Source organism: Equus przewalskii, chromosome 4, assembly GCF_037783145.1.
Source record: "Equus przewalskii isolate Varuska chromosome 4, EquPr2, whole genome shotgun sequence".
Taxonomy (NCBI): Eukaryota; Metazoa; Chordata; class Mammalia; order Perissodactyla; family Equidae; genus Equus; species Equus przewalskii.
The window spans coordinates 92,360,314-92,384,689 of record NC_091834.1 but is presented as its reverse complement, the minus strand read 5'-3'; the positions used below and the strand labels follow the sequence as shown (position 1 = coordinate 92,384,689).

At 36.1% G+C, this 24,376-nt stretch overlaps 1 protein-coding gene across 50 annotated transcripts in view; it reads right to left on the bottom strand.

The window, feature by feature from the left end:
- LUC7L2 (LUC7 like 2, pre-mRNA splicing factor) overlaps positions 1-24,376 on the bottom strand; it is a 57,518-nt gene that overhangs the window by 30,874 nt on the left and 2,268 nt on the right. For 2 of the 50 annotated variants that reach the window (XM_070617929.1, XM_070617943.1), the window contains exons 2-9: positions 22,917-23,193; positions 20,293-20,394; positions 17,716-17,831; positions 15,786-15,862; positions 12,962-13,032; positions 11,261-11,355; positions 4,843-4,920; positions 2,615-2,706 (exon numbers count right to left, since the gene is read on the bottom strand). In XM_070617929.1, the coding sequence (XP_070474030.1) occupies positions 2,615-2,706; positions 4,843-4,888 (138 nt within the window). In that variant the 5' untranslated portion in view covers positions 4,889-4,920; positions 11,261-11,355; positions 12,962-13,032; ... (2 more) ...; positions 20,293-20,394; positions 22,917-23,193. Of the gene's footprint in view, positions 1-2,614; positions 2,707-4,842; positions 4,921-11,260; positions 11,356-11,850; positions 13,033-15,785; positions 15,863-17,715; positions 17,832-20,292; positions 20,395-22,916; positions 23,195-23,346; positions 23,724-24,376 lie in introns of those variants that run through there. The other 48 variants (XM_070617945.1, XM_070617951.1, XM_070617918.1 and 45 more) reach the window with 44 other exon arrangements.

The following is a 24,376-nucleotide window of genomic DNA, read 5'->3' as shown; positions in this document are numbered from 1 at the left end:
AAAATCAATAAGCCACTTTAATTTTAGAGAAAAAAAGCAACAGGAACAGAGGCATGTGGAAATTATACATCAAAATCAACAAATAAAAATGATATTAAAGTAGAGCAAATCAAAGGGCTGATTTATACATTTGAGTGTACTGCCAAATGTAAACTAATGGCAGTAGTATGTTAATGAATATATCAGTGACAGAAACGAGGCACAGTAACAGCTCCAAGTAATTGCAAACACTCTTGCTTTGTTATATGTTAGTACATTTGCTCAGTTCTATGAGCTAGATCCTGAAGAGAATTCCAAAACAGTATGAGAATATAAAGTCATGCTATCTAGGAATTTATAGTCTCAATGAAAAAAACAAGACATTCAATTAAAACAACAGTTGCAAATGTAATAAAGATGTACATTCAAGAGTTTCATTGCCACAGCGTACACCAAGAACAGAAACAAAAACTATTAACATACTAAGAGCACTGGATAAATAATTTAGGAGACAGCCATATTTGAAATATAATGCAGGTATTTTAAAAAAATGTAGACTACTAATATGGAAATTTCTCTAAGTGAGAAACATTCAAACATGTAATGCCATTTGTTAAAACACACACACTTACAAATGAACACAAAAGAGAGTGAAAGATGTACATTAAACTGCTGACGGGGTTCAGGTCTGGGAAGGGGATGATGTGTAACAGGAAACATTCATGTGTCATGCCTTTACCTCTTACACTTGAAGACTACACTGCCTAAGTAATAAACAAAACAAGACGGACTGAGGACTGACCAACTCGGAAGACCTCCCTTTACCTCTTACTAGCCATTTAGCTCTGAGAATTTCACTTAATCTCTTTTCTCAAGTACTTCAGAACTGCTGTATCGATCAAATTACAGACTGACTAGACGGCAGAAGATTTTTAAATACGAGTCAACATATGCAGAATTTACTCTGTAGGCAAAGAGGAATGTTTGACTGCCAGGACAGGAATGCGACATGATAAAATCTATATTTTTAGAAGCATTAACACAACACTACTGAATGGACTGACAAGTGGTTAAGTTCGTGTGCTCTGCTTCAGCAGCCCAGGGTTTGCCGGTTCGGATCCTGGGCGTGGACCCATCACTGCTCATCAAGCCATGCTGAGGCGGCGTCCCACATAGAAGAACTAGAAGAGCTTGCAACTAGGATATACAGCTATGTAACGGGGACTTTGGGGAGGGGAAAAAAGAGGAAGATTGGAAACAGATGTTAGCTGAGGGCCACTCTTCCTCACTAAAGAAAGTGATTACAAAAAAAAAAAAAGAAAGAAAGAGACTAAGGGCAGAAGAGGCTATTACAACAAACCAGAAATAAAGCCCCGAAGGGTCAAATTGGAAGAGGAAAAAGAAAGGAGGTCAAACAGAGTGCTAAAGAAAACTAAAAGCATTTTAAAGAGGATGGATCTCTGAAATCATCAATTTCATCACCACCTCCCTACAAATCTAGAAATCCAGGCTCAGAAGTCTTAAGATCCTAAGCCAGTGGTAGGAGAGTAAAAATTTGAACCTATCCTTTAATATAGCTCAATATTCTTTCACTGACCCCCAAATCAACAGGTTTTAACTAAATGGAAATGAAATGTGGAGAGGAAAGTTCAGCAGTATTATCAAGACTTCAAATATTTCAGACATGAGCAAACAATGATGGCACCAAGATACTAAATCAAACGGTAGAGTTGATCTGTGAAGGAAATTGTTTTGGACATGCTGAATTTGATGTAACAATAGGAAATCCAAGTAGCAGTTTCCAGAATTGTACAGATCTAAGACTACGTTCACTAAAGGCTTTCTTTATCCAACTATGTTTTCCAAGCAGAAAGTTTTACATATTCTTCTTTGGAGTTACAGTTCAAGTATTTTTCTGGGGGACTCTCATTAAACAAATTATATAGAAACCCTGAGAGTCTGACGACCTTAGGTCAATTTATTAATAGTGGAGACACTGAAAAGTACTTCTAAAGATGACAGCAGCAGGACATCATCACACAAAAATTTAACGGGGGAGAAGGTGAGGAAGAATAGTTGGGAATAACAGTATAAATTTCTATAAAACGTGTCTTAATAATATAAATAAGAATTTTCATCATACTTAAGATTTAAGAAACTCCATTCCCAGATAACTTTATTTAACAATCCTTTTTAAAAAAAAAAAAAAAAAAAACAGCTTCATGAGAGCAACAGTTCTAATTTCATCTAATCTGGCTTTAATTCTTCCATTTATTTACTTATCCTGCTTAATTTGTTTAAAATAATTTTTCCCATTTGTCATTTTATTATGTTTTTCTTACACTATTTTAAGAGTCTTAAGTGAAAGACATCAAAATGTGACAATGATAATTTAGATATAGTAGAAAGACAGCAAGGAATATAAGAATAGGTAGCAATATCAGTAAAGTACTAACAGGAATACACATCATCAGCTGGAGAAAAAAATGAAACAAAACCACAGCAGCAGGACAGAAAGCAAAGAAAACACAAAGCCCTAGCCTAGCATTTGAACCCTTCCATATATACACCACTCCAAAGCCAGTGCTATTTTCTAAAACAAAATCATCTACACTTTGATCCTTGCTTCTTGTACCTTCACTTTCTTTCTTCCTCGTATTTGTAAAATCTCTCTTCCATCCAAGTTCAATGTTTGCTTCAAGACCCAGCTCAAGAACAAGAGAAAGCCTAGAATAATATGGAAAAAATCTTGAAGTAACAAAACCTGGGTATGACTTTCAGTTACACCATTACTGTCTCAAACTAAAAATTAAGGTTTTTCTTTCCCAATTCCAATTTCCCAATTGCTGGCTCTCAAAACAAATTAAGTCGAACATGAGCATTCAGTGGAGAGATGGGGCGCACTGCGCATTGTAGAAATTCGTGGTTTTCCAGTACTTCTTAATTTTTTATCTGCCAGTTCCCATTTGTATGTTACACCGCCAAGTCCATTTTCCCCTCAGCAGATAAAGAAAAATAAAGCCCTTCTTCTACCTTTTCTTAATATTTTTATCCATTTCTAACCCTAGATATGCAAAGATATCTAGAGAAAATTAAAATAAAAGGCCTTGCCCAACAAAAGACTACACTATCTAACTGAGAAGAGAGCGAGAACATACACACGGACAAAATAAAACAACAAGTGCCTATTCAGTAGTCTGGAGAGCATGTGCTACACTGGGGTTCAGAGGCTACACTGCTGCAGGCTCAGGCAATCATGTGCAGTAAGCTAGGCAGGATTTACATCTGCAGAGGAGAAAGAGTATTCCACGCAGAGAAGAGGGTAGGAAAAAGCATCACGTTGGGGAAGGAAATGAGTGAGACAACAAGGAACAAGTCAGTCTGGGTGAAAAAGAAGATCCTTCAAATGTCACTTCATCAAAAAAAAGTTTTCTCCAACCACCCTGCCAGATTAGCTTCTTGCTGTCTGTCCCGGACAATGTAAATTACCTAACCATGCTTTATTCGTCATAGCACTTAAATCCTATCTGAAATCACCTTACTTATTTTCATACTTGGTTATGTGCCTCACACATTGGAACGTAAGCTCCCACCATTAAAGTAGAAATCTGTGTCCACTTCTGTGTCCTCAGCATAGCATGTGGCACATACATAGTAGGTTCTCAAGTACGTGTTAAGTGAATGAATGAATGATCTCAGCAATCGGCACCATTCCCAGAGATGAAAGAACATCATTTCTTGAAGAGGAATTTTTTAACTTTTACTACAAATTCTCTTACTTTCTCCACTCAGCCCTCATTGATCTGACACTTCTTGCTCACCCTTTTTTATTTCTTCCTCTGCTTAATTCTAGTATTACTTAAATTTCATTATTCTAAACACTATTATTATAATAAATACCATAAAGGGGAAAAAAACATAAAAACCAATCTAAATTTGGAAATTTTACAAATTACACTATCCAAATACATGAAAATAGGTGCCTATATTTTTTGATCCTGCAGACCAAAAAAGTCTACATAATATATATTTAAGATGTTTTATTCTATATAGGTCAAACACCAAATGCTTTTAAAAGTTCCCTTAATGAGTAAGAATCATCCAACTAGAAAGGATTTTACTAAGTCATTTGGTCTTGCCACTTGCACATCAAGGTAGAACTCATCACATTTTTAAGAGTATTTCCAGGGTTCGGCCCGGTGGCGCACTGGTTAAGTGTGCACGTTCTGCTTCGGCGGTCCGGGGTTTGCCGGTTTGGATGCCAGGTGCGGACATGGCACTGCTTGGCAAGCCATGCTGTGGTAGGCATCCCACATATAAAGTAGAGGAAGATGGGCACGAATGTTAACTCAGGGCCAGTCTTCCTCAGCAAAAACAGGAGGATTTTCACCAGATGTTAGCTCAGGGCTAATCTTCCTCCCCACCCCCAAAAAAAAAAAAAAAATTCCAGAGATAGAAAATCCATGATTTTGCTTGAAGTTTTTGGTTAATCAACTGTATAATAAAAATGTTTTAAGTTTTCGCTTATTACCATGCATTTGCTATATTCTGTGTTCATTGTCTACATACTCCAAGTGATGCATTTATAACTCCATCCTCCCTTTTTCAATGAATAGCATCAGAGAACACACTGGTTTCTTCAGACTTGATAAAATGCAGTTTACAAAACTGTACATACCTCTAAAAGAGATCTGAAGAATTCAGGGAATACTAAGAGGATGATTCCTGGTTCTTAGATAATAAGTATTTATTGAGAATCACTGTACAGAAAAGCAAATGTGACACTGAAATATGTTAACCAAGTACTAGACTACAAAAAACTATTTCTTTCAACAGTGACTTCCAGACCTCATTTTGCCTTACTTGGGAGTAACTGGTCTTTGATACTTTGTACTGTTTCAAGAGTCATCCTAAAGGACAGGTTCAAGATTTAAGATATGCCTAAAAAACAAGCAAAAGGATGGAGAGGACATAAGTACGTATAAATGAAATACGGTAGTTATGTGTAAAATATTTATTGAAGCTGATGTATGACGTTCATTACACAATTCTACTTTATATTTGAAATTTTCTATTAAAGAAGTTAAAAAAGATTCTTCCCTCAGACTGATTCAATAATACTACAGAATAAAAATAAAAAGTAAAATTAATTTGTTATTTGATTTATAAAGGCTGGACATCAGCACTATGGCTCATCATATCTACATGCATATATGTATTGGTATTTAACCATTAATGCAAGTAATGCTCACCAATCTCAACTAGAGACAGACTAAACTAGAACAAGATTCTAGAATACATGGTCTTTGGGTCACATTAAAAAAAAATCACCAAACTGGTGCAGCCACTGTGGAAAACAGTATGGAGATTTCTCAAAATATTAAAAATAGAAATACCATATGGCCCAGTCATCCCACTACTGGGTATCTATCCAAAGAACTTGAAATCAGCAATTCCAAAAGTCCCATGCACCCCTATGTTCATTGCAGCATTATCTATCATAGCCAAGATGTGGAAGCAACCTAAGTGCCCAGCAACTGATGACTGGATAAAGAAGATATGGTATATACAATGGAATACTACTCAGCCATAAAAAAGGATAAAATTGCCCCATTCACAACAACATGGATGCACCCTGAGGGTATTATGTTAAGTGAAATAAGCCAGATAGAGAAAGACGAACTCTGTGAGACTCCACTCATAAGCGGAAGTTAAACATGTAGACAAAGAGAACAGATTATTGGTTACCAGGGGAAAGTGGGGGTGGGGGGCGGGCACAAAGGGTGAAGGGGTGCACCTTGAACATGACTGACAAATAATAATGTACAACTGAAATTTCATATGGTTGTAAACTACCATAATCTTAATAAAAAGTAAAAAATAAATAAATAAAAATCACCTCCATAAGCCTGAAGTATATTAAGTTATTTTAAGGATATAAAATGAATTTCTGCAAGATTATTCAGGGGGCCGGCCCTATGGCCAAGTGGTTAAGTTCACGCGCTCCGTTGCAGGCGGCCCAGTGTTTCATTGGTTCGAATCCTGGGCGCGGACATGGCACTGCTCATCAAGCCACGCTGAGGCAGCGTCCCACATGCCACAACTAGAAGGACCCACAATGAAGAACATACAACTATGTACAGGACGGCTTTGGGGAGAAAAAGGAAAAAAATAAAACCTTTAAAAAAAAAAAAGATGATTCAGGATGACAGAAAAAGGTTATTTCCCAAGGGCATATGTACCCTAAGTTGAAGAGTTCCGTGTATTCATGTGCCAATTTGCCAACAAAGCTCCAAACTATATTTAGGACTTAGTTTTTAAAGTTTAACAGTAAAGTTTTAATTATTCACTCGAAAGCTGTTAATGTGCCTCTGATTTCCTAGGCATCAAATGTATTTTTGGTTTAGGTAGTCTCCAGAAATGCTTATTAAAGGAATGCATATTTTTTTAAGAGACTGAGAAGGATAAAATACAAACAGCAAATCTGTTCAATACAAGGACATATTACACTTCAAAAGCCAAATCAGGTAAAACCTAGGTTTTCTGGCATTTTACAAACTGGAAAGCTCTAGAAATTGGCTCTAATACAAATTTTTTCAAAAATCAAGCCAGTAATCCAGTCTAATGCTAAAAACACTTGTTAAAAAATACCAAAGTAGCCCAAAATAAACCATTTCTGGGGAAGAGACTGAGTTTAAAGTAACTACAGATTAATTTTTTCACATTTGCATGTGGAACCACCGCTGTCGTATCTTGATAAGCAACTCAACAAAACCAAGATATTCTCCAGCTCCTTATCTGTTAAAAGGCAACACAGTTCTGACTAACAATCATTAAATTTTGAAATCCAAACTCAGTTATTGAAACATTTATTTAGCATTCCACTTTTGAGTTGATTGATTATTCATTCAACACAATGGAGGAACACTGTTCTAAACGTCGGGGATACAGCATTGAACAAAACAACATCCCTGCCTTAATTATATGAAACTTACAATCAAGTGGCTGGTTGAGAAAATTCTGCACAGGTTTACTTCTTATCACCTATTCTGCTTCTCTATACTTTCATGGATCTTTTCTATATGTACTACCAAAGAGACTTCAGCAGTTTTAAAGAATAGGTTTGTATGTACCCAACTAACTGATTTTAAAATAGGCCTTAAAAGAAAGAGTTAGAGGAGCAATAAAGGAGTTTCAATTAGTAAAAATTGCACTTCGGATAAAACCCAGAACCTCTTGGGGCATCATAAAATCAACTCAGTCAGAATTGTTGACAACCAATACTCCCAACCAATTACTTCAAAAAGGGATATAAAGTTTTTACTTTATCCCCATCTTTAAGTATTTAAAATCAGTTCTTTTTAAATTCTATCTCTGAGCAGTAGAATCTTTTTGAAACAAAATTTCATAGAAAACTTCTACATTTAAAATGTGTAAAATTCTAGTTTGAAAAGGAAAGACTGGCCTACCCTTATGTTCTTAGTACAGAGATGTCTCCAAGGACTTGTCAGAAAGATCTGAAAGTCATTGCCCTAGATAACTGTTACCTAAAAACTAACAACAACAACAAAAACATTTTAAAAGGTATCTAGATTTAAGTAACTCAGATTCTTGCACGGCATAATATACTGTGATTCTTTGATTATGAGACACATCTGACAAGTGTAAATTTCTCTGAGCCTTAATTTTTCCTATCTATAAAATGAAGGCTTTAAGCTAGAAGACATGAGGGCCTGTCAACACTAAAATTATACTATGATAGGGGCTATAACAAAATTACTAGTGGCCATTTCTGAATTTAGGACAGGCACACTATGAGAGTATACATTTCCATCTCTGCAGATCTTAATATCGACTTCTGTAACCATCTCTGCTTTAGATTTGATGCCTTTTGTAAATTATCACTAACACGTATCTTTTTCCCAGATCACTAGGAACTAGATAGACTTTTTTAAAAGTACTTCAATATACTTATCTTTCCTCAGGGAAGATATGTACCAGAAATAATGTGCTGGGGGCAGATGGGGATAACAACTCTACTCAGATTTTTTGTTTTGCCTAAATCTGAAAGGGGATGCTGTCTAGTGTCTGCATGGTGAACACAACAGGGAGAAACCAAGTGTGCCAAAAGGAGAAAACAGTGGGACTAAAACAAGAAAATATTCTAGATGCATAGGAAAATAAGCCAAGCCTTTGAAATACACTAACTTCCTAAGTTATAAGAAAATTTCATGCTTCTTATAAAAATCATAATCCAAAGAGATACATATACAATTACTTTGATTCTGTTCTACATTTTACCTCCTCTGATTAATTTATTAGTTTAAGAATTAGTTACACCAGAGTTGCAGACTAATGAAAGGTAAAATGTTACAGGGGCATTTCATCAAACTGAATTCCAAAAATATTCCATACTAATTGTCAGTTAGAGTATATTTTTAGAAATCACACTTGTCCATTTTCAAATGCTTGATATAAAGTTCAACCTCTTTATAATGGAAAACGACAGAGAATACATTTCTGTGTATTCTTTTGCTAAATAATCTAGAATATTGGTGAGTCCTATTCTGCCAGAAGTGATAATTCTGAGCAACAAGGTCAGGAAAACTAAAGGGCAACCTTCAGTTATACAACAAAGAAAAAGCATTATAAAGTCAAGTTACAATTCAGTTCTTTTTAGCTAACATGTAAAAAAACAAAACAAAACAAAACAAACCAGCACCTTCAACATAAAGAGATGTGAACTGTTAGACTTTGTGCCAGAAAAGTCTTTGTTCTACAGAGATTGGTTGCTAAAGAAGTCACAGCTCTATAATTACAAACCATTTGTACATAGGATGAACGGTTATAAACAGCCCTTTTTAGTAACCATAAGGGTCATGAGGAAGTGACACTATGGATGGTTTCAAGTTCTCAAGGATAGCACTCTATGGCAACCCTGGAGTTGCCTTAGAGTCCTAGAGACAGTCCTTAAAATTCTGCTTAAATTCTGACACACATTCACCACTATGTAACCCCTTCCTTACATATGACCACCTTTTTTCTATTAGACTGACAAAAAGGAGGTATTTCTCATCTCGAGTTTCCCTGGCAAGCACCTGTAGAAGGACTTTCCTTAACTGTTTTTCATATAATCCAAGATAGGAGCCTCTCTCTCTCTCTTTTTTTTTTTTTTTGGTGAGGAAGACTGGCCCTGAGCTAACATCTGTTGCCAATCTTCCTCTTTTTGCTTGAGGAGGATTGTTGCTAAGCTAACATCTGTGCCAACCCTCCTCTATTTTACGTGGGATGCTGCCACAGCATAGCTTGACAAGCGGTCCTAGGTCTGGCCCAGGGTCAAAACCTGCGAATCCCAGGCTGTCAAAGTGGAACACACAAACTTAACCACTACAGCACCACGCCAGCCCTAGGATACCAGCAATTTTAAGCTTCATCATTAAGTTCTGTACCATATGAAAACTGTTACCAACAAAGACAGTATTTTTCTGTCATCAATTTTAAGATGTATTATTTCAGGGATGTTAAAATTTGAAAAGATGTACATGTTATAAATCAAACAGCAGGAATTTTACAAGAAGGGAAAGTTCAAAACCAACCACTCATCCTTTTTATTTAAAATGATGCAGGATTAAGTATTACCTACAGAGTAGAAAACATGCTGAAGACTACAGCTCAGAAAATTTGGGTTTGGTCCCAGTCTTACTTTAAATCAACAAAACTGAGTGATTTTGAATAAGTCAGTTAATATCATTAAGGCTAACTTTGGATCATCTATCTCAAAATGGTTTAAATAAATAAATGAGCATAACTGCATATGTGCATTATAAAAAGTAAAGGACAGCCGTGATGCCAGATTTTTATTTTTAATGAAATACCTGAAGACCATAATACATCAAAGTCCTGCTACGGCTGGTCTTAAAGTATTAAAAAATAAAAAAACCAAATTCTGCCACTTTGTTAATGAATCTTGCTCTCAAAATTTATTTGAAGTGATGATTTAGCCATTAAATAAAATGACTTTGTTAAATTTAACACAATAGTAAATGTGAAGAATCAAAGTACACTACAGATAGATTTTATAGATTTCAATTTTATTATAGCACAGTAGAAAATACTTCTAAAACTCTAAAGAGGAGATCTGAGGATTAATTATCTGTCATAGTCCTAATTCAAGCGCTCAGAAACTGGATTTCTTTCCTTGTGGTATTACACTTTTTAAAAATTTAGGTATTATATATACTTATACTTATTATATATACTTTCAAAAAATTTAGGTATTATATATTTTTTAAAGCATAGGCTCTTTTTTTCCTTTTAACATTAATATATTTTTGATAGTTTTTCCTACTGGAAAAAGAAAGCGATGTCTTCTATTGCATATGCCTGATACATATCTGTTTGGGGCATTTAACTCTTCCTATCAAGAAGAAATCACTCATTTACACATCCTTAACCAAGGGAACTCATCACTTCTGAAAAGGGAAGTCAGAAGTCTTTTCTTCATTTCAGTCATTTCTGGCAAATGAGAAATAAAGTCAACTCAATATTTAACCCCCACTGGCACTTCTCCGCCATCAGATGCAGCCTGTGAATGGAAGCTCTTGCAGTGACTAATCATTTCCACCCAATCCAAAAGCCAGGGAACCAAATCCTTGGTTCCACTTAAGTCCAGCATCATGTGGTTTATCTTCCAAATTAAAATGACGATACTCTAACATCAGCCAACACCATTAGACACAGAATCTGAATTAGGTGAGCTTTACATTATTAGGAGTCAGCAACATAAATGAATTTTAAAGGATAATACTACTTGCAAATTAAGCTGTGTGAATTTAAATATTTACGAATCTATTTTCCCCACTATGATTTCCACAATATAAATGTGCACAACTCTTAACAAAAATGTATACTGTTTTGGACAAAAGTCTACTCTGCTCAACAGTAAAGGAAACTATTTTGAAAACCATTTATACTGTTTCTAAACTAAAAGTGTAACTGCTATATAACTGCCTTTATATTCCAAATAAGAAATGTTTTAAATTGTTCTGAAGAACAAAAAAACCTACAAAGTACAGCAGTGAGTTGTGTGAGAAATCCCATTATTGCAGATTTAAATTATCAACCTAAATAAATAAACAACATAAGGGATGCAAAGCCCTCTGCTAAAAGCAGTGTTTAAAAAAATCATTGCAGAATAATTTGACAAGGAATTAAGACTTTGTCAAGTTGTTCATTTTTGTAGTATACCAATAATCAAATAATAGATTTAATAAATACATACAGTTCCAGAGAGGACATCATGAGGGCAACAGTTGAGAAGGTGACTCTTGCATACTCTGTCATCACTGAATTTGATTCGTTGACGAGTAGTATCTCCTGTAATATAGGAAAGTTAATAACATTCAAGGTTAGACAACTGCAAAATACGTATTTTCTGAGAGCCCTACTATCACTAGCTTTTTATGTGTGGCTTATTACACACACATTTATAAATCAGCTCAAGAGGGATTAGTTTTTTATATAATATCCTACAGAAAATCTATTTTAGACAACATGCAGCTGCAGTACGTGTACTGCACATGTAACTCAAATAGTCAAAGTGGGAAAGCAATGCATTCTGTTAAACAGAGTACTTCAGAAAAGCATAGGATTTTAGAGCAGGAATGGACCTTAAAGATTATCAAGTCCAACTCCTTCATGTTGCAGATGAGGAAACTGAGGCCCCAAGAGGTTAAGCGACTTGCAGCAGACCCACTAGGAGAGTTTCTACTGGTATACAATGTTCCCTACTTGACACTAAGCACTGATTCATTTTGTAATTATTTACATTAATTGAAAAACATAAAAAGTAATCTTGCAAACATTGCATACACACTGCGAATCCCCACTGAACCCCAGACGCCATTTCTTCCACTATTTTGTTCCAGCTGAAGTGTCTCCCTTTTGCTGCTGGGAGGAGTTAGAGAGGGTAGAATAACGTGTTTAAGAGCGTACAAACCTGGAAGAAGGACTTACACACCAGTCAAACAAAGGCACATTGCCGAAATGAAATGTTAACTTTAATGCCTCCAAAGGTCCCATACCTCCAAGTTTTTTGTAGTCTGTGCTATATATGGCCAAAGTGGGTACATTTAAATTTATTCTATCTTCATAAAACACAATACACCTCCTAAGCAACAGAAGTATCCAACCTGCTAATCAAATATGCCTATCTACTCAAAATTTTAAAGAATCTAAGAAAAAGAAAAGTAACTAGCTCTAACAAAACATAGATGTTAGTTACAATTTTTTTGCTTAGAATCTTCGAAAGAAAAAAAACCAAACCAAACAAAACTCAAGGATGTTTCCTCTATGTAGAATGATAAGCCCTAAGAAACGTAGGTGTTTTATTTTAGCCTTAAATTGATATCATCATTAATGAATGAAAACCTACTGGTGAATTACTGAAGCAAGAACTGTAGGTACCAAAACAGATTGTAAATACCTTTGTACTTCACATGATGCTTAGAGCACTCCAAAAACTTTCATCTAGGAAGCGACTCAATTATTTAATTTCTGTCTTTCACATGTGAATAACAAAAAAGGTTAAAACTTTACCCCTTTCATATGGTCTTATTTTGAAGAGCTTAACTCAAAGTCAACTAAATACTGTCATTTTTAGGTGGGGTAAGATTTTGTTCAAATTGTTTTGACTTGGTTAAAAAGACTTAAAGAATATCCTAATTTGCAAACAGGGTACATAAAATTTTAAGAACAGTAACATAGCTAAAATGATAGCTTCAGAGCAGTTCAACAATAGGTTTTCTAGAGGCTAGTCTCTAGCTAAATAGCTTATTTTTGACACCACAATTTGGAATAATTCACTTAGTGTTCACGCCTGCTACTATAATAAAGGTTGTCTTGATGGTCCTTTTTTCCTTTTAAACACAACTGCTTTTGTTCCACATTCATTAACACATCTGAAAAGTTAGTGATAACTCACGGCTCGGCGAATGCGGGGCCTTTCTGACACTCCCTTGCGGATTGAAGTGGGCAGGCATAGATACATTGAACCTTTACAAATAAAACAAGGGGCCAGATTGTTCAGTTTGTATAGAATAGACTCTGCCAGCAATTTCAATACAGCATCTAGAAGTACATGTTGACTGTAAAGATTCTTGTATATGAAAACAAAAGTGAACAAAATCAGGGTGTTTTATTTTTTTAAATATTGACTTAGTAAGTGTAACCCTAGAGAAGAATATGACTGACCACAGGTAAAAGTCCAAGGCTGCAGCTCTGGAAAGTGGTCCTTGGGCCAAGAGGGTTTTAAAAAACATTTTTTTAAAGTATATTTCATCGAGACTTTGGTGAGGGCCTTAGGCTGATGTGAGAATGGGACTGTGATAAGCTCACGCCAGAATGGCAATGCTACATTAGAGGGCTATATTAGAGGCTTTTTGCTTCCTAGCCTATAAAAAAAAAGTTTTATTTTAAATCTGTACCCAAATTATGCTAAGAAACTTAAAGATGATATACATTTTTTACGTACGGGCAAAAAAATCTTACCTACCTAGGAGTCTCCCTGCTACAAGTCTCTAAGCTTTTCAGTAATGCGACAGCGGTATAGTTTCAGCACTTTGTCAAACTAACGGCTTGAGAATGTTATAAGCTAGACCTTAGAATAAAATCAAGATTCATGGAAATTTTACTAATCAAACATTTCATCAAGTAGGGCAACTGCTTTCGCTCCAGAAATCACAACATTAAATCTATCATTCAGATATATGTGCCCTGAAGACACAGCTCTCAGATAAGATATGAACAATTTCAAATACAAATTTAGCAAATATTATCCCTGATGAGCTTTTAAAAAAGAATCAGTTTCTATAAATGCCAAAAAGTATTTTAAAACAATTCTTCACTGCATATGAATGGTTGTTCCACAGACATTTGATAACTGCAGCAAATACAATAAATACAGCTATCAAATGTCAGCCTGTACATTACAGAAAGCTTTAAAACAATAAAATAATAAAACCTCTAATAATTTGAGATACAGAAATATTCTGAGAGGGACCAGCAAGTGAGTATCTGTTTACTGATATCTTGAAAGTTTTACTTAAAAGACTTTAAGGTTAACATTTAAAACTAATTTGGCCACATTACCATGCAGTACTTAATAAATTTATTTGGGCTTATGCCATGAAAGTATAATTTGGCTACACCAAGAAATTTTACAATAAAAATACTGGTAATTTTGGTTTCTGTCAAGATATCTGGCCCAAACCATGTTTTTCAAAAGAAACTAGGTAAACAGTGCCCATTTGAGGGGAGCGGGGGACACAAATATGAACCAAATCTCTTTATAATACAAGGAATTAATTTATGAGTTCAATGCATTTTATCTTTGGGTTTTCTGGGCATATATTCATACAAAAATAACCTAAATTAAGAAAAAACAATTGCCCTGTTACACTAACATTGGATCCAAATCAGAGAATCAAACCTATCAGTGAACATATCCTCTGTGCTAGACAATGAGGTTAGAATAAGGCAACTAAGACAAGCTCTCTACCCTCAAAGAGCCCATGATTCTGCTAGAGAAACAGGACATTTAAATGAAGTAACAAGTAATAATACAAGGTAGCATGATCCAAGTATGAAAAGGATGTTTCAAACAGTAGTACTTCAGGAATTCTAAGACTAGAATGACTATTAGGGACTGGAGAGGTTAGAAAAGGCTTCATTAAATAAGTAGAAGCCAAAACTTGAAGGAAGATAGGACTTAGACCAAAGGAAAGGAGAAAAAAGAGCATTCCAAACTGGAGTAATATCTTTGACAAAGCTTATAGAGGCTGGAAGGTTTGGGGAACAGTAAGTAAATCATATTTAACTTTGGCAAATGGCTTCATGTAGGGGAATAGCAAAGTTGGGCCAGAACAATATTTTTTGGGTAAAATTTGATTTCTTAAATAAGTTTTTCATTCTTTTCTTCAATCCAGAGTTTTAGTGTGTAAACAACGTAAAAAAAAAAGTTTAAAAATAATGAGGCAGAGCTTAGACCAAGTTATTTGAGTTAACAACAACATGTCTTACCCATAAAAACATGGAAGTCTCTCTGCCCTCTAACCTCCACTACTAATCAAGCTTTGTACGTAACCACAATGCCAAGTTTTTAGAATTAGAAACTTGTTACGCACTTTGGCAGGCAAAGTGTTCCTCACTTGAATGGAAGCACCAAAATTTCTATTAATATTTCCCACTAAGCAACTAACTTCAGAGTACAACTCTCTTAACCTCTCTCTCTCTCTCACTTAATTCCTTCATGAGTTTCATGAATTATAACCAGTATTTGGGAACACCTGAATCACAGGTGTACAATAAAAACTGGAATGCAAGTTATTCCTGTCGAAGTCTTTCAGCAATCTAACAGAGCCTAAAGTGGTACCAAGGCAGTTTCACTCAGGTAATACAGACAGGCCACACTAAAAAGGAGGCTCCTGTCCAAACCGTACCCAAATACTGCTATTCTCAAAACCCCTTCAACCTGTTGGGAGGGAAAAATCAGCCCACTGTAAACCCCAACACTGCTATTTTATGGTCCTGCCTTTTCTGAAACTGACTTCACCTTAAATTGTAGTAGTAACACTTAAAATCTTACCCTAAATGGGATCTAATATCATTTACATGGTGCATGCTATTTTCCCAACATCCACCCCCTCCCCTCCAGTGCCACCCACCCTCTCCCTCCCAAACAAACAATAAATCAAATCAACTTTCATAGATTTAGGTGCTATTTTAAAAACATCAAAATTTTACTTTACCCATTCTCTCCGATGCTCCCTGTATTTTTTTAAGCTGTGAGTGGATGACCATGCTATGTGATCAACAACTGTGAAGGCTAAGCAAAAGTGAACTGAGTTTAGTATTGTAATTTCAAAAGAACCTTAAAGTTTGTAATATTTGACATATATATTGGTATGCAGAATCCTTATTTTACTGCATATTATCAGGCATTAATGGCAAGCAATTTATAAAAAACAACTAATTAGTATTTCTTTTGTACAGAATTAGCTTAGAGCTTAGCTTAGGGAAAACAGAGAGGAGAAAACTCAACAGCACACAAAGCAAATGGAAGCATCCCCTAGTTTATAAATGAGGCCAGGAGAGAGAAAGCCCTCCCACATCCTCCAACACCACAACCAAAGCCCTCCCCACAGGCACAGTTGTTAGGGGCCACATGTTACTGATGGCTTGGGACAGGGTAGGCACATTCCCTCTGAAATAAAACCCATACACCTTCAGTGAAAGGAACACCAGAGTTAGAAGAAGTGTATAACTGAAAGCTTAAAGCTTCTTACTTCCCTGTGCCCTCGAATCCTCAAATGCAGAGAAATATTCCACCCTCTTATTACCATTTCTTACAATATAAGCTACTGAGTCCACATAACAACGTGGGAACTGGAGAAAGACCCGTGGCCAAATTCTGGTCTAGCACAAGGAAGGAAGAATCTGCCCTGTACTAGTAAATCCTTACATCTTCACATGGAACCAAGGTAAAAGCAGGTGACTACGGCTACACAGTGACTATGATACTGAAGAACCAACGTGATCACTTTTACACCCTTGAATTTTCTCACCAACTCCACTAACTTCTCCCACCTACCTTTGTTTGTTTAGAATTCAGCCTAAAACCCACCTCGAAGAACCCTTTTGTAATTAACCTTTAAAAAACAACCCTCTTATTACTCCATGTTCCTTTGTTAATAAATACATTCAGTTTAATTCACTGTATATTTATACAGCTCAAACTATAGGATTCATTTTATAAAAGGACTCACTATCATATCTTAACACAAAATGATTATAGATGCTTTGACACACTTAGTATGACTTGATCCATGTCAAACTTCCCAGGAATATATTTATTACATAAAGAAAGGAAAGAGAGAGTACTCAGCCAAAGATGGTAGTGGGAAAGACCAATTATGGTATTCTCCCTTCCAAATGGAACATCAAGTCACTTCTTTCTAACAGAACTTACAAATTCATCCTGAGTAGTAGTAGCAGCTCTTTCCTCCAGAAAATACAAAAATAAGGGTACTACACAGTTCAGAAAGGCTATCCCTCTTAATCCTTTCATATGGTCCTATAAGCTTATAATTAAGAATAGGTACTAATATCACCCCCACCGTAATCCCCATGACAAACCCAACATTTTAAAAATGTAATGCCCACTGTAGAAGAAATTTCCAGAACAAATTCATTCTTGCTGAATATGATCAAAGATCATACTAAATACTAAAAATCACTTTTTAAATCTACCAGCCTACTTGTCTATGAAAACTGTCTAACAAAATTCTAAGGAATGAGACTGGGAAACACCCTGGATAGTAGGAGAAAAAGCTTATAGGGTCTTTAAGAGCTATTCTAATGGTGACAGAAACGTGAGAACAGAATACTAAAGGAGCTGCATTCCAAGGGCTCTACACCATCCCTTGCCACAACACTATCTTCTCTCTCTATACAAGCACAGAGTCCTGGCCACTGGCAGGGGTCAACACCATCACATCACATGCTTTAGGAAATCTATCAACATATTTTTCCTCTTTGATATAAGAAATAAATTAGAAAAGCTTGAATAGTTATCTAAAAATTAAGCTCTAAAAGTAAATTATTTTATGAGATATGTTATAAAAGAAAGTCAGTCACTAAAAAGTTGCAGCCTGCTAAATTTTACACTTTGATACTTACTTGCAGAGCTGCAATTCTGATAGAGTTAACACTGGAACTCTGGATATCTGGTGCCTTCTATCATCCAGAACTTTCTATACACAAAATAGAAGCTATCTCTGGCTATGAAGAAATAGCTGAAAAGAACCAAAGAAAAAGTGATTGGCTGATTTATCTACTAAAAAGACAAGTTCTCATTGGTTGGTGATAGCTATAAAAGCTATGCAGAGCCTCCCCAAACCTAAAACCAATGAAGGAAAGAAATAAAAAGGGGAAAGAAATGAGAATATCAAAGGACAGAGGTGACAAACGACTCAATGATAAAGGAAGTTAAAATGAGAAACAGATTACCATGAAGGAGACTGAGCCTTACAACTACTGAAACAACACAGGAGAAATACTGTGTCACATTGAATACACACCAAATTCACAAGCTTCTGGAGAAGCTTCTGGAGAAAGGACTGAGACTATGAAGGGGAACATAAGAGACTTCATTTGCAATGCTTCAATTTTTTTTAATTTGAGGGAAATATACAAAACATTTGTTCATTCACACAGGTGTCTTTTGGTTTTGTTTTTTTTTTTGGTGAGGAAGATTGGCTGTGAGCCAATATGCGCTGCCAACCTTCCTCTCTTTGCTTGAGGAAGATTATCCTTGAGCTAACATCTGTGCCAATCCTTCTCTATTTTTTGTATGTGGGACACTGCCACAGCATGGCTTGATGGGTAGTGAGTAGGTCTGCGCCCAGGATCCAAACCTGTGAACCCTGGGCTGCCAAAGTGGAGTGTGCAAACTTAAGCACTACGCTGCTGGGCTGGCCCATCTTTTGTATTTTTAAACACTTTTTTCAAACTTAGACACCTATAATCAGTTGTCACAGAATTCATCACTTAAAAACAAACATAATTGTTCATGTGTAAATTTTCGCTCCCCACTAGACTGAGTCCCTCTAGGATTAGAGTCCTATGTCACTACTTTATTGCAGAGTCAAAAGATCACAGAAGCAAATATGTCCATAATCTCTAAGAAAAGGAAAGGAGGAAATAACTAAAGCAACTCAGCAAACTGGGGATATTCAGGAAAGCAAGATTCTATTTCTATCAACAATTACTATACCCTAAAGCACATCAGCCAATAAATACGCAGAATATCATGCCCGAGAAAATACTCCTTCTAATACTATGAGGCAAATTAAACAGTAACACAGGAATTTCTCAAACACATGGTTTCCAGAAACCGAGGTGAATCAACTGTTTTCCTAGCATGCATGCCCTGCTGTTCTCCTGTCCATAATGAAGAATTATAGCCACTTTCCCCAGTTTCTAGTCCAGGAGTTATGTTTGAGATGCAGCTTTTCCCACAGCCAGGTACTTTTTCACATTCCCACTATGGAACAGAATGGTGAAATTCTGCAGAACTGCTGACTACTATGGACCAAAACACTAATGGAGAGGTGAGAAATTAAGCTAAATGAGGCAATTTCACCCTAGAAGTCTCAATGGGCCTCTCGAGAGATTCCTAGATCTCTCCATCTCACAGGTGTGTATTTCTGGCCAGTCATTTCTACTTAGTGGCTAGGATGCATACAGTTCAAGAGGCTTTCCTTTCAGACGAATAGCTAAAACAGTATTTTCGAAAGTATGGGATTTGTACAAAAGATGATTTTAGGTGTTATATGATTCCACCAACATGACATTTTAAACACAACTCAATCACTTAGAGGTGATTATTTATCATGACTGAGTCAAGTAAAAAAGGTTCCACTTGGCCCTTATATGTGTTTAACCCATCTAAGAAGTTCTAATCTTTAGCATAAAGTAAGTGACAACAAAATCTAGTTATCTTTATGACACCATATTGTTTTCATTGCATTTATTTTTCTGGTGACATAAACTTTCATTTTAAAATTAACTTAAAATTTTTAGAAAGTGAGTTGACAAAAAATATTAAACAGAAAATGGGATAAAAAATAGGAAAGGTGCTGTGTGTGACTAATACATGGTTTCTCAAAACTTTTAATGTGCATCAGAGTCATGAGGAAGGCTCTTAAAACACAAATTGCTGGCCCCTATCCCCAGAATTTCTGATACAATAGGCCTGGGGTGGGCCCAAGAATATGTATTTCTAACAAGTTATCAGGTAATGTTAAGGTTTCTGTTCTGGGGACCACACTTTGAGAATCACCCATCTAGAACAGTGGTCAACAATCCTTTTCTTAAAGGGCCAGAGAGCAAATATTTTAAGCTTGCCAGCCATATCGCTCTGTTGCAACTACTCAACTCTGCTGCTGTAAGGCAAAGCAGCCACAGATATGTACAAAAAAGGACACAGTCGCGTTCCAATAAAATTTTATTTACAAAAAGCAGGTGGGCCATAGTGCCAACCCTGATCTAAAACATACCCACAAGTAACTGAAAAGGGTACACCGTGTAACCTAATAGTAGGACAGAACGTAGAAGCAGCTGAACAGCTAGGTACACGATAGGTACTACCCAAAAGATACCCAATCTATTTTACCGAAAGGCAAAGCTTTGGAAAGTTTTAACTCTGAAAGACAAAAACTAAGGTCTCAAGAAGATAAAAACAAAACAATTTACCATGCATTCAGGAGACATGACAAAAGACTCAGCAAGAGCAGCTGGTTAAATTCTTTTCAGGTTGAATCACACAGGTCAAACATCATTGCACATGGTTCACAACTAAATTAGAACATATGAATCAATATCTAGTGAGTGTTTTTTCAGGAAAAATGTTTTATAGTCCATGTTAAATAGCAAAATATGGCATTTATTCAGTTGATGAGCTACACTGTTACTTTCAGATGGCTTTGACTTTTCAAAGTCCTAAGTTATTCAGTTAAAACAACATGAAGCTGTAGCCAATTTCAGAGTTACAAACTACTTTTCTCTATATCCTCAATAATCTTACAAAATTGGTTAGCTCATCTATTTTGGCCTTGCCTTCCAATTTCTACCCTAGCAGCTGCTGGTACATGAGAATTTAAACCAAAAAGGGACAGAATGACTTTTCTGCAGGTGCTGAATCCCCAAGCTTCCTGTCAGAAACCCTTTCTCTGTCTCACTCTTTCCCCAGCAAAACGTTCCCAACTTTCTTCATCTTCTTAGTCTACAATTTCTTAGCAGATTGATTAAGCTGGGTAGTAGGATGCTTATGGTTCCTCAAGGATTATACTAACAGCCCTGGGCTTTTAGGATCCAATCCATTTCAAGCATCTTTCTAGAATTCCATTCTTGAGGAGCATCTGCCTCATTTATCTAGTCTTACCCATACTTACTGACCTTCAGTTTCAAGCCGTCTGCCTATCTTTGCAACCCCACTGCTTGCCTGAACCCCTAGCAACTTGAAGCTCTAATATCTGTATGAACCAACTGGTACTGAACACTATCTGACTCACCAGCTCTGACCCTGATCCAGGATACCTACCTGCCTTGAGTTCCTGCTACCTATCTTGAACAGGCAGCTCACTACCATTTATCCCTATGCGACAGCTCGCCCTAATCAAATCAAAGCATTTACCTGCTGCTTACAGACCTTATGCAATGACAGACAAAATGATTTCTCTTTGGTTTTATTTTTTTACCCAAAGTGAAAGAATGTCTCAGAAGCATAGGCTTCCTTGGGAAGAGCTAAACAACTGAAGAGAATGCAAGGTTATATGAGGTGATACTATTATTGTTTTCCGGGCTGTTCTGTAGACAGAAATACTACTCAGAGTTCAAAATGCAAAATAAAGTTTTTTTAACCAGGTTCACTATATGGGTGTTAACATAGCTTTCAGTGTTTTGATATGCCTGGACCTCTGATAAACTCAAATATTTACTAAAACTCTATTTAATGTTATGTTTGACTACTGTTTAACATTGTGTTTGCTAAAATTTCTTATAACATTAAAGAATTTACAAGCTCTGGAGTAAGATATACCCCATTATTTTTTCAAAAAATGTGAGCTTGTACATTAAAGGCTACGCCTCCTTCACTTAAAATGAACAATCCAAGTAGAATAGAAGAATGGCTTACAACTGACCAAGAAATAAATATGGTTCATTATGTTAATGAGAGAAAATTAAAAGAAAATGCTCTCAATGCTGATGACAAGTCAAGAAACAGAGATTACAGTAAGGATGATTTTTATGAAGAAAATACACTGAAGACAACACTACTTCAATCTTTGATTCAATAATTTATTTTGCAGAAAGACAGAAATGTCATACTGTCCTACAGGTTCAACAGACAGGTATCACTAAACTTATATTAGAAACAAGTATATGATTTCTGAACTGTATTTTCCTGGTTATCTCCTGGGATGAGTATCCTTTTAATTTTACAACCCATAAACTACAACTAATCAGCAAAAAATATTAAATTATGATTAATAAACTCTGTTAACTGAGGAAGTACATCATTACATGTTGAGAAAGAGTACCATCAAAAATAGCTAAAATTATCTGAAAACTTTAACTTGCCCTAAACATTCCTTAAGCATAATGGACAAGTAACGATGCTACAAAATTTTATTCTATTAGTCTACTGGCTGTTTTTGAGGGCAGACTGCCATTTCCAACATGTTTTAACCTTTCAGAGATCATTTCTAATCCCATTAAAAGGTTATAAACAATTAAGAGGTATGGAAACCTCAAAACTACCTTTTGAGACCTCCCTAGTTCCTAAACTTAGAATGTAATCTAAATTCACACCCTCAATTTTGTTTAATTCCTATCCCTTGCACCTTGCCAGACTTTTCTGGAGTCAAGACAAGAGACTTATAACCAAACTGTATTTGTTGGCAAAAGGGCTTTGTCTAAGGGACATTCTTGCAATTAACCCAACTCAGCAAAAATGACTATAGTCTGTGTGAGGACACTGGGTTCTTCCAAGTGTCACATAGACAATTCTCAAACTGCTGCTTGAACTTTCCTGTCCTGCTCCTCCCTTTCAAATAGAACACAATCAGGGAAAACAAATTAACCCTCTCCCTTCTATTAATGCTAACAACTAAAACAGAAAGGTATTTATAAAATTTAACGTTATCTTAAACTTCAGATAAAATACTAATTTATATCTACTTATAGTTCCTCCTTTCTGAAAAACTTAAAGTATACTTATTTTTCAACAATTTTTGAGAATAACATAGGAAATTATTTGGTTTCCCATTTAACAAATTATAGATTTAACTTGAGGCAAAAAAGGTGAGGTGACTTACCCAAGGTTACAATTAGAGGTACAGCTGGGGCTAGAAACCAGGTCTCCTGAGTCTCAGCCCAATGCTCTTTTCCTTAGCCCATGATGCCTTATCAGAAAAATCCAAATAGAGTCAGACCCCCAGTTACATGGGTATGAGTTACACTGATTCACATATACAAACTTTATATAGTGTGACCAATGTTTCAACTCACGCGGTACCCTGCTTCCATTTATGCAGTATGCCAGGCATCGGCACGATTTTCAGTGGCACACAGGCGGTTGCCACCACCAGGGCCCTAGGCGAAATTGCAAAGAAGGCAAAGTTTGTCTTTGGCCCTCCCACCTCCCTTATGCATTCCTCTCCCACCTCCTGGTCACCCCCTGCCCAGCCTCCCAGCGCCATCATGCTGCCCTCTGGTTGTCCAAAGCCCCCCACTTCCACCACTCACCCAAGACTGTCCTTTCTGGAAGTGCCCAGTGATCCAAGATTACCTCTCCTTATCCCTGCCACTAAAATTCCTAGTCACAAAGTTTAGGTAATCTAATTATTAATTGATTCAAGCAATTCAAAATAAGGTATATTTAACAGACTTAAATCTCCAAGGAGTTTTAAAAGGAACTAATTAAAAACTGATTTTGGAGAAGGGGAGAGGAAATAAAACTTTTATTAGGGAGAGACGGAGGTGAAAGGGAAGTAAGGTTTTCCCAGTACCCTGGACCACCTGTGCCACTTCAGATTCCCTCACAGGCAGGACACTAAGGCTTGATGGGGTCATTGCTACCTTGAGTCCCACTAACCAAGAAGACAGTGGCTGCTTTACAGTCTCTAGGATTAAAAAAAAAAAAAAAAAAAAATTGGACAGCTGCCTTAAATACCCTCCTACCTACCTTTTCCAACTCTCTCCCACTTCTTGGACCCCATTTCCACCTCTTAGTGCCAAACACACCCAACAGCATTCCCTGTAAGCTTTTCCTGTGTCCAATACAAAGCTTCCCATTACATGGTTTCAAATTCATGATGTTATTCAAGAACATATCCATGATCCCCTATCCCTGGATAACCAAGTTGACTGCATGCTAAAAAAGAACAATCCTAATTATTTAAAGGTCCTGAGTCATAAGATGAAATACGTAAACTTATTATCTGTAAGAAGGAAAAGAAATGTTCTGATTCTTATCTCATATGCATAAAAGAACTAATTTGGGTATGTAAAAAAACGTTCAATTCTTTTCCTTGCAAGTAGTATGCTTCTTACTTCTGGCCCAACACAACAGTGAAAATCCAGTCATTTCAGCTAAATAATATCACAGACTTGTAAACATAAGTTCACTGGTAAACCTCTTAGTCTGGAGGCAAAAAAAATCCAGAAACAGACACATAAAAAATATAAATGTATTTGTATACAGAGTGGATTTTAAGAAAAATCCATGTTTCTGCTGACTACACACACAGGAATATATATATTTTTAAATTTAGCT